At 48.6% G+C, this 10,330-nt stretch overlaps 2 protein-coding genes across 4 annotated transcripts in view; both read left to right on the top strand.

Annotated features, from left to right (window-relative positions):
* Positions 1-1,155: 1,155 nt before the first annotated feature.
* Positions 1,156-7,318, top strand: LOC306826072 (cryptochrome-1-like). 3 transcript variants are annotated; one of them, XM_079347151.1, is made up of 12 exons: positions 1,156-1,402; positions 1,644-2,054; positions 4,734-4,842; positions 4,957-5,099; positions 5,178-5,362; positions 5,436-5,524; positions 5,599-5,739; positions 5,819-6,130; positions 6,211-6,362; positions 6,483-6,685; positions 6,840-6,947; positions 7,043-7,318. In XM_079347151.1, the coding sequence occupies exons 2-12, from the start codon at positions 1,897-1,899 to the stop codon at positions 7,132-7,134; spliced, it is 1,692 nt and encodes a 563-aa protein (XP_079203277.1). In that variant the 5' UTR covers positions 1,156-1,402; positions 1,644-1,896; the 3' UTR covers positions 7,135-7,318. The 3 variants fall into 3 exon arrangements, with proteins under 3 accessions (XP_079203277.1, XP_079203276.1, XP_079203275.1); XM_079347150.1 differs by having other exon boundaries at positions 1,156-1,516; XM_079347149.1 differs by having other exon boundaries at positions 1,156-2,054.
* Positions 7,319-8,768: 1,450 nt separating this feature from the next.
* Positions 8,769-10,330, top strand: part of LOC306825955 (dihydrofolate reductase) — a 6,777-nt gene continuing 5,215 nt past the window's right edge. Inside the window, exon 1 of the mRNA XM_079346952.1 lies at positions 8,769-9,065. Coding sequence (XP_079203078.1) covers positions 8,959-9,065 — 107 coding nt within the window. The 5' untranslated portion in view covers positions 8,769-8,958. The remainder of the gene's footprint in view (positions 9,066-10,330) is intronic.

Genomic DNA, 10,330 nt, shown 5'->3' with positions numbered 1-10,330 from the left:
ATTACTAGACAAAGCCTGAGTGTCATCACCTGTGTGCTCCTGCAGGGGGCGCTGAAGTCCCATGGATGGCGGTCTCTGTGCTGGAAATGCAGTCTCAGCTAAACTTTGAGTCAAGCTAACGACAGGCTAGGAGCTGGAGCTGGAGCTGAGGCGGGTTTTAAGCCTTAATGTCTGCTGTAAAAACAGGCTTTTTGAATGGGTGTGTATGTGACTTCCTGTGCTTCCACAGCCAGCCTCTAGTGGACACTCCAGGTACTGCAGGATTTTACACATCAGATTCATTTTTCAACATCTGAGGAGCATAGGCCTCTGTATACTATAAACAATGTCTCTAGTGAAACTGTCCCATGTATGTATGTCCCTGAAATCAGCCTGAATGCGGATTTATTGCAAACTGTCGTGTGAATTTGTCACAATTATTTTAAATTCATTGAATAGCTTAGTGCACAAAACATTATAAAAGCTTCGTTATTAACTCCTTTATGTAAGTTAATGTGGCTCACATTGCTAACAGATGATCTCAGCTGAGAGTGGGCCGGGTTGGTGTTTACCTCCCAGTCTGTGGATCAAACGCACACTTGTGGAATAAGCGGGACGGTCTGTGGAGTAAAACGAACGCACATGCTGGAGAAAAACACACCACGCCGCACTTCATGTGCTCATCCGGGTACTTCAGTGTCACGTAACTTCATCCTGAGCCTCCCATTGGCTGCTTTTAAAAGACACTTTTCGGCTCTTTATCAAATCTACACTCTCTACATATGAATCCTGGTCGACAATTTAAAGAAACTACGGCCAAGTACGGAAATACGGATGATTTAAAACGCTGTAATATTTAGTTTATGGTAGCATGAAAGCACATTCTAGAAACGTGACTGGGGACTGATGCATTCATGTGATATCGGATAATCGGAAAAAAGAGTCTCCCCGTTCTAAAATGCACATTTAAAACCTTCACAAGGTTTACTAGGAACTAGGAAACTCGGAAAAGAATCAGGTGTAAGGTTTACTGACTTGACGTCAGAATTGTCATCACCACAATATATGTTGTCAATGTTAAGATACTTTTTATTAACTCACGTATTGCACATCAACTTTTATGCTCAACTATAACTTGTTAGAGTTACATCCCACATATCTTTTCGTAGAATCAACGCTGGTTGTTGCCGTTGTTAGAAAAATTCAGACTGACGGAACTGAAGTCACTCTGAAGTCAGAAAGAACGACTTCCCAACTCTGATTCTCTGAACACCAGAGCAGCACCTGAACGCAGCACTGTATGAGCTTGTATAACGACTGATTCTGACCAATCAGAAGGCGCGGATTTTGCCCCGCTTGTTGACGTGGGTGACTGTGTTGGTACACAGAGTCCAGGCGGCACGGCAGAAGAGTTAACCAGGAGGTATTATTTTACAGTAATACTCATTGTTTGACGAGTCGGAGAGCTAATTTGGCGTTTATTTAATCTACTCGTTGAAAGAAACCGGAGATACTCGCGCGGTGTCTTTGTGTTCAGGTAACGTCTCGTGCGAGAGGATAAAGTTACCGGATAAACGTTAGCCCCTTCTGCTAGCTTAAAGGGCTATATTGTTATTCTTTTTTTTTTTTTTTTACTATTTCATTAATCGTTGTTTATTAATCAGGAGGACGTCTGTGCTGTTTTTTGAGCATCTCCGGAGGTCACCTGCCGTCACACATGTTGTTAACGCCGGTCAGGAGACTCCGCTCGGTGGATGAATTCATGGAGCAAGGTTAAGACAAGAATTGTTACCGGACAATCTGAAGCCACCTCCAGAAGTAAACGGGGTTTAGACGTCTTATTGTTGTTGCTCGGGACACCCCTCCCCCCTTATTTTTCCACCGTATCTTGCGATATAAAAACAAGCAGAAGGCGACATGGTGGTCAACACCATCCACTGGTTCAGGAAGGGACTGCGGCTGCACGACAACCCGTCTCTGAGAGACTCTATCCGGGGAGCGGACACCCTGCGCTGCGTCTACATCCTGGACCCCTGGTTCGCCGGATCCTCCAATGTGGGCATCAACAGGTGGAGGTGAGTGGGGGGGTCTGTATTTATTTTTAGCTACAGAAAGTCGTCAGTGATTGTTCAGGTTGTTAAAGAGGTTTGAAAAATGTAAAAAAAAAAAAAACACTAAATGATTAAAGAATATAATTTGCCCCAAATATAATTAATATTAAATAAACGTATAGATGGAGATCATTGTATTATTACCAATAGTTTTCCTTTTCTCATGACAGTGTGAGTGTGAGAAGAACATGTGGTCCCACTCTGCAGTCCTCCATCTTTGATCTTGGTGGTTTTGGTCAGTGGTTTCTGAGTTCTGGAGAGATAGTGGTTGTAGATGTAGTAGAGTCAAAGATGCTGCTGTGTCACGTGATGTGACAGACACCTGTCCCTCTGAGTGCAGCGTTTAGAAAGTGGGTCAGTGTGCTTCTCATAACTTCATCTCTTCCCCTCATAAAGCTGACCTACATTACACACACACACACACACACACTGTCCACCAGCACCACTTCATGTACACTGTACACACTATAGACGTCTTCACATCACACTCCTGTAATCCTCCTGATCTGGATGTTCACACATGATGCAGCTCACAGCAGGAGAGTCAAGACGCTGTTATGAGAATCAGTGTGTTTGTATGAGAGCTGCGTGTTGATGAACAGGAAACAGGATGCAGCAGGATGATTAGAGCACGGAGAGGTGGCGTGCAGACAGTCTGTAGAGACGGTAGAGGTGGCGTGCAGACAGTCTGTAGAGACGGTAGAGGTGGCGTGCAGACAGTCTGTAGAGACGGTAGAGGTGGCGTGCAGACAGTCTGTAGAGACGGTAGAGGTGGCGTGCAGACAGTCTGTAGAGGTGGCGTGCAGACAGTCTGTAGAGACGGTAGAGGTGGCGTGCAGACAGTCTGTAGAGACGGTAGAGGTGGCGTGCAGACAGTCTGTAGAGATGGCGTGCAGACAGTCTGTAGAGGTGGCGTGCAGACAGTCTGTAGAGACGGTAGAGGTGGCGTGCAGACAGTTTAGGCCCCTCCCACTGGCTCCAGGTGAATCCTCCTGGTTATATCCTGCTGTCTTCTCTCAGTCAGCTCACTCTGACTCTCTGCAGCTGTAGGAACTCTTTCTCAAATATTCAGAGGTAAACAGCAGGTGTGTGTAAACTGTAAATCAGCAGAAATATACAGCTACACTTTCATCATCTGCACTGTACATGTAGATACAAACAGAGAGGATCCACATCGTTCACATCTTCAGTTACTGGTCACTTTCTGAACCCACACACATCCTCAATCTGTAGAAATAAGGCAAACACGATATTGAGAAGGAGCAAAGACACACACACAAAAATAAAACACACACACTGTCTCTCGCCTGGAGCGAGTCAGAAAGTGACAGAGCTGGAAGCCCGGTTATTTCAATGTTAAAAGATAAACAAGTCTGCTTTAAGATCTGGGACACTTATGTTTCCTGATGGTTCTTAATGTATTCCAGAAAAGCCCTTCACAGCTTTTCAAACTTAGTCGAGTTTCAGACTGAAAATCTTTTGGAGCTTTAGACGGGTCATAAGGTCTCTAAGTCACTGTGCGAGGCCGGGCGGAGCAGCATCCCTCCACTTCAGTAAAAAGGCCCGCCTGGCCAACAGTGAAGGAGTGGGAACTCTTTAGGAGCCTAATGAATCCCTTCACATGCATCAGTTCTGTGAACAGAACCAGAACCAGAACAGAACCTGCTCAGTGTTGTTTGATTTGTCTTCATGTTTCTGACTAAAGTCGCCGTCTTGTTCTGCGTGTTCTTATCCGATGTGTATTTTTAGAGTCCACCTGTCTTGTTAGCTAAGCATGCTTAGAGGTAACCGTGCTCAGACTCTGTTAGTCCTGGAGCGTGTGAGTGAAGGGGGGGCGGGATCTGGACTCAGCTCAGCACAGCTTCTGATTGGAAGAGGCGTGCTTTTATTTTAAACTTAACATACATTAATTCTTCAGCTTTGAGCCGCGCGCTCTCAAACAGGAAGTGTGTGTTTGTTTGTTGATTCAGAGCATCATGATGATTGGTTCCTTTTATAACATGTCCCGCCTCTTTAAACAAAGTGATTGGCTGATAGATCTTGGATCAAAATGGTGTCTAAATAAATGTTTGTTTGCAGGTTAGGGAGTTGATCTGTTGGTGTATAAATGTGACTGCGGGGAATCTTTGCATGACTCTATTTTCAATGATATTCTATTAATACTATTGTAACCCTAGATTTATTGATCGATAGATTAAAGTCTATCTTTGAATTGATGCACTTCAGATTCTACTCCTGAGTTATTCTGCGCTCTGCTGAGTTAAAGGGCATTTATTATAAAGAATTTAAAGACGTGTGCTTGGATGTTATGTTACATAAAAATATATCGTATAAGATATTTTAAAAGGGGGAGGGGCTTAGAAAAGAGACGAGCACACATCCAGTGTGTGTTGAAGCAGAGGGCTGTGTTCACCAGCAGAGGGCGCTGCATGTCATGTCCACGTGGTTATCTTCTGGGTGGGATTAATGAACGCTTCATCAACAGCAGAAATATTTGAACATCTATTCAGCTTAATGTTTAAGTCCAATCAGCACGCTCTGCACACGGGGGGGGGGGGGGGGGGGGCTGCAGCAGTCCTCCGCTCAGCCTGGTGTGAGCTCAGGATAAAATGAATAAAGATCTCTGTGTGTGTTTTGTTTCAGGTTTTTGTTGCAGTGTTTGGAGGACTTGGACGCCAGCCTGCGGAAACTGAACTCTCGTCTGTTTGTCATCAGAGGACAGCCCACGGACGTCTTCCCTCGTCTGTTCAAGGTGAGACAACCCTGAAAAACGGGAGAGGGGGAGGGGCTACTGCCCCTTGTGATGTCATGAAGGGAACATCTCTTTAGTTTTTCTGTGACCGTTCTAAAACGATCTTTTCCTCAGGAGTGGAAGATCAACCGTTTATCCTACGAGTACGACTCGGAGCCGTTCGGGAAGGAGCGTGACGCCACCATTCAGAAGCTGGCCAGCGAGGCGAAGGTGGAGGTCACGGTGCGGATATCACACACTCTGTACGACCTGGCCAAGTGAGTGACCACACGGCGACTGTGTTTACACGGCGTGCTGCCGGCGTTTAAACTGACCCGTGTGTTTGTGTGTTGAAGGATCATCGAGCTGAACGACGGTCAGCCTCCTCTCACCTATCGGCGCTTCCTGACTCTGATTAGCCGGATGGACGCCGTGGAGCAGCCCGCTGAGACCATCACGCCGGACGTGATCAGACACTGTGCCACGCCCATCAGGGAAGACCACGACAATAAGTTTGGCGTGCCGACCCTGGAGGAGCTGGGTGAGTTTGCGTCTGCCGGTGTTGTCTTTTGTTTCTGCCGTCCAGACTCTGACTCTGACTCTGACTCGTTCAGGTTTTGACACGGAGGGGCTGAGCGAGGCCGCGTGGCCGGGTGGGGAGACGGAAGCCCTCGTCAGGCTGGAGAGACACCTGGAGAGGAAGGTAAGAGCTCCGCCTCTCTGCGATCCATCACGCTGCATTCATTGGACTTGCAGTAAACTGATCGTCTCTTTCAGGCGTGGGTTGCAAACTTCGAGGGTCCTCGTATGAACGCCAACTCCCTGCTGGCCAGTCCCACGGGCCTCAGCCCGTACCTGCGCTTCGGATGCATCTCCTGTCGACTGTTCTACTCTAAACTCACCGACCTGTACAGAAAGGTACGAGCGCAGACGCCGCTCACTCGGGTTTCAGGTGAGCTGCTGAGCGACCTTCTCACTTCTTCTCGTGTCTCACCAGGTGAAGGAGAACAGCTCGCCGCCTCTCTCCCTGTACGGTCAGCTGCTCTTCAGGGAGTTCTTCTACACCGCCGCCACCAACAACCCCTGCTTTGACAAGATGGAGGGAAACCCCGTGTGCGTGCAGATCCCCTGGGACAGAAACGCCGAAGCTCTGGCCAAGTGGGCGGAGGGCCAGACGGGCTTCCCCTGGATAGACGCCATCATGACCCAGCTGAGGCGGGAGGGCTGGGTCCATCACTTGGCCCGTCACGCCGTGGCCTGCTTCCTGACCAGGGGAGACCTGTGGATCAGCTGGGAGGAAGGCATGAAGGTAGCACGACGGCGGATCAGGAGGTCATAACGGGGGGAGCGAGGAAAGGTGCCTGATCACCGTTTTGTTTGTGTGCTCAGGCGTTCGAGGAGCTGCTCATCGACGCAGACTGGAGCGTGAACGCTGGCAGCTGGATGTGGCTCTCCTGCAGCTCCTTCTTCCAGCAGTTCTTTAAATGTTACTGTCCCGTGGGGTTCGGACGGCGCACGGACCCGACCGGGGACTACATACGGTCAGTACCAGCCGCCTCTTCATCGCCCACAGCGCTGCGATCCATTTGTGCTCTCTTTGCTTTAAAGTGTTTCAACATGTTTCTGCTCGGCGTTGAGCGTCTCCGTGGTTCTGTCTCCAGGCGTTATTTGCCCGCACTGAGGGGCTTTCCGGCTGAATACATCTACGATCCGTGGAACGCCCCGGAGGAAGTGCAGAAGGCGGCCAAGTGCATCATCGGCGTTCATTACCCCAAGCCCATGGTGAACCACGGCGAGGCCAGCCGCATCAACATCGAGAGGATGAGGCAGATTTACCAGCAGCTGTCCAGCTACAGAGGCCTAGGTAACACACTCATGCTCCGCCTCCTTTTAACCACAGAGCACGTGTCACACGCTCTGCGGGGCTGAGGTCTGACCCCGGAGCAGAACACTGAGGATGATGATGATTCCCTCACACACATGTAGGAACAGTTCAAACTGTCTTTGTGTCCCTGCAGGTCTCCTGGCTGCTGTTCCATCTCATCCCAGCAGCAACACGAGAGGCAGCCAGGCTCCCAGAGGGGCCTCTGAAAACCCGCCCACCCAGGAGACCATACCTCGGACAGGTACGGGACCCCCCCGCCCCCCCCTCCCCTTGTTAAACCCAGATGTGTCGCCCTGTGATCTCACTTCCTGTCCCCATTTCTTTGTGTTTCTGCAGAAAGACGACAGACGACACAGAAGCGGCGCTGTGAGGACGCTCTCCCTGGAAGCTTCTGTAAATCTGTAAAGAAAGACGTGACTCTGCAGTGACCGGAGCTCACGACCAACACGACCAACACGACCAACACCAAGACTCTGGAAGCGTGAGGACGTTTCAGATCAAGTTCAAGTCTAAAACCACGTCCCTACACGCCGTGGGCTCAGACTCTCAGGAATGAATGTGCACAAGTAACGGTCCATCAATTAATCAGTCACACAAACAGGAAGCGCCTGTTTGCACCGACCGCACGCGTTAGCGAGTGCTAACAGAATTATTTTCATTTACTGATGTCTTCGATTTATTTTCTGCTCTTCTGCCGCCTTGTCACGTGGCGCTCACCTTGACTCGGGTGTTGGCGGCAGAATTAACCGCTGAAGAATGCGTCTGTGTTCACACGTGGCGCTCACGACGGCGGTTTTTAAGAGTTTCAACCCAGAGACAGAATGACGCCTCTCATCCCCGAGTGAACAGACGGCTGATTGATTTAGTCTTACTGGAGACGGTCCTGATAACCGTCTCCTGTCTTCCACTGCTGATCTGTGCTCCACATCCGCTGAGTCAGGAAGTCTTTGTTTGTAACCAGGAAGTAAACGCACGTCCTTTAACCCTGACCGCTTTGACCTCTGCACCTTAATGTGGAAGAATCAAACTGCTGCCGACGCGTGGACCCCGCCGTCTGAAGCAGCCTCTTATATTCCTGTCTCGAGGACACACACAGAGACGTGCAGCTCTGTGAGGTTTAGATAAAACCTTTCGGGTGATTTGTACAGTTTGTATATATTTGAGTTTCTCAGCTCTTTGTTTTGTATGTAACCAAAAGTCAAAGATGAACTGTGAATGCACCTTGTTGTTTTTCTCTCCGATCCTGGATCCTGGTGTTTTTGTACAAACGATGACCAAATGATAATAAAACAGAATCATTGTTCTAACTTTGTTGTTCTGTACTTTCTATGCGTGCTTGTTTACTCACAGACTCTCATACTGGGAATAAAGGGGATGATAAAGAAGCATCTTTAACACACATGAGGTTTGTGGGGACTCTGGCGCCCCCCTGTGTACAGAGTGACGCAGTGTGGAGGCTCCTTTAAAGCAGTTGGGCCACAGAGATACTTTAAAAAGTCTGTTTTGTGCCGTCACATGTTCTACTGAAATCTGATTGGTTGAAGGGCTCGGGTGTACTCGCTGCTTTCTGGCTCCATGTCCTATTGTTTACGGTGAGAAGGCAGACTCAGAGGGCAGAACAAACACCTAGCTGTGGGAGTGTCACCCACCTGGGGGAGGGGCTACTGCCCTTTGTGATGTCATGAAGGGAACATCTCCAAACGGCCTGTTTGAGCAGGCAGAAGACGGAGAGGACGGATTTGTCTCATCATTGGAGGGTTTGCAGACAGAGACATGTTAGAGGAAGATGGAGGAGAGCAGTTTACAGAATATGATATTTAAAGTTCTGGTAACATCAGATCTGTGATGACAAAGTATGTGAAGTTTATACTCAATAAACCATAAGTGTCTTTATTGTTCTGTAAACTTGGTTAAAGACACATCATAAAACAGTGTTTAATGTTGAGCACCTGTTGATTTTTCAGGAGTGGTTTAGTCTCCTGCTCAGAAGTCAGTCGGTAAATATTGATTGTGTAATCTGCGAGGACGGCCCCTCGTCGGCGCGTCACGGTCACGTGGGCTCGCTCGGTGTCGTGGAAATCATAGAAATGTTCCACAGGATGCAACAGGCACGTCAGGCGTCTGCAAGCACATCTGGAGGGAGTGAGAGACGAGCTCAGAGCTGAATACAAAAAAACCTCCCGCAGGTACGAAGAGAGAGAGAGAGAGGGAGAGAGACAGAGAGAGAGAGAGACAGAGAGAGAGAGAGACAGATGGAGACGACCCGGGACAAAGTGCAGAGGAAACCTGTCCGCGTCATCGTCGCAGTGTGTAAGGACATGGGCATCGGGAAAGACGGGAAGCTGCCGTGGACTTTACCGTAAGACAGAAACTGAAACTCTTCCAGGCTTAAACAGTGAACGGAGGCGGAAGCTGCTGTTCTATTTAATGCATAATATTATGTTCCAAAGTGTCCCTTTGTTAGACTGATGATCAGAGAACAGAGAGGATGGAAAGAAGCAGCTGGACTTCTTGACTTTCTGTTGAATGTAGAAACTGGACCTGCTGACTGTGCTTCATATCAGTTATATTACATAAGTGATAGGATTTATCTAAGGCTGGTTACTGCACGTGCAGACACATCACACATTATCTCATAGGATCATTATGAGTTAACAGCGCTGTATTGTGCGTTAAGGGGGGGGGGCACTTAGACTCATACAGTGACGTCATCACATCATCAGTCGCTCTTTCAGTTTGCTCTCCTACTGGCTGCAGTATGGTAGTTCAGCTGTTTAAAGTACCAACAGCTGGCGCGTTACTCCGCCCACCTTCCCCGCACTGTATCCCGCAACGTGCAAGCGACGATGGAGCTTTAATTAATGTTGGCGCCCCCTTGTGGACAAACGACGTATTCTCTTCGCTCCTTCTCTTCACAGAGGAAATATCTCATCACTCACTGAGAGTTTCACATAGAGATGCTGGTTCAGAAGGGACTCACACAGCTCAGCAGCTACACGACCTTTCTCAGGGCTCGATCACACCAGGCGACCCGTACCGTGCCTAATGCTGCCTTTAACTCGGGAATGACGTCATTGTTCCAGATGCAAATTGGAAAAGCAATATGGCTGCCGCCAAGAGTACCTTTGTTTTGTTAGCTAAGACCAGATGATAACAACACACTGCATGATAGTTAGTGCACAAAATGTGTGCTTAAGCACATTACGGGGGAACTTCGCTGGTGTTGGTGCCTCCGAATAAGTTCCAGCAGCAGAAAGCTGCTGAAACTAGGATCAATGTTGGAGATGCTTTTGAAACATGGAGAGAGGTTAGAACGCAGAAAGCTTTACAGACCCATGCAGAGCTGGCTAAACACTGAAGCTACAGTGTCCACCACATGCAGAGCTGGCTAAACACTGAAGCTACAGTGTCTCTACATGCAGAGCTGGCTAAACACTGAAGCTACAGTGTCTCTACATGCAGAGCTGGCTAAACACTGAAGCTACAGTGTCCACCACATGCAGAGCTGGCTAAACACTGAAGCTACAGTGTCTCTACATGCAGAGCTGGCTAAACACTGAAGCTACAGTGTCTCTACATGCAGAGCTGGCTAAACACTGAAGCTACAGTGTCCACCACATGCAG

This window comes from Symphodus melops, assembly GCF_947650265.1.
Source record: "Symphodus melops genome assembly, chromosome: 6".
NCBI lineage: Eukaryota > Metazoa > Chordata > Actinopteri > Labriformes > Labridae > Symphodus > Symphodus melops.
The sequence above is the reverse complement of the archived record's forward strand: the minus strand, read 5'-3'. Positions and strand labels throughout refer to the sequence as shown.

Coding starts and splice junctions, on each gene's coding strand:
- LOC306826072 (XM_079347151.1), top strand. CDS start 1,897: ATGGTGGTCAACACCATCCACTGGTTCAGGAAGGGACTGCGGCTGCAC. Junction 5,363..5,435: donor GCCGACCCTGGAGGAGCTGG/GTGAGTTTGCGT, acceptor TGACTCGTTCAG/GTTTTGACACGGAGGGGCTG. Junction 5,740..5,818: donor TCACCGACCTGTACAGAAAG/GTACGAGCGCAG, acceptor GTGTCTCACCAG/GTGAAGGAGAACAGCTCGCC.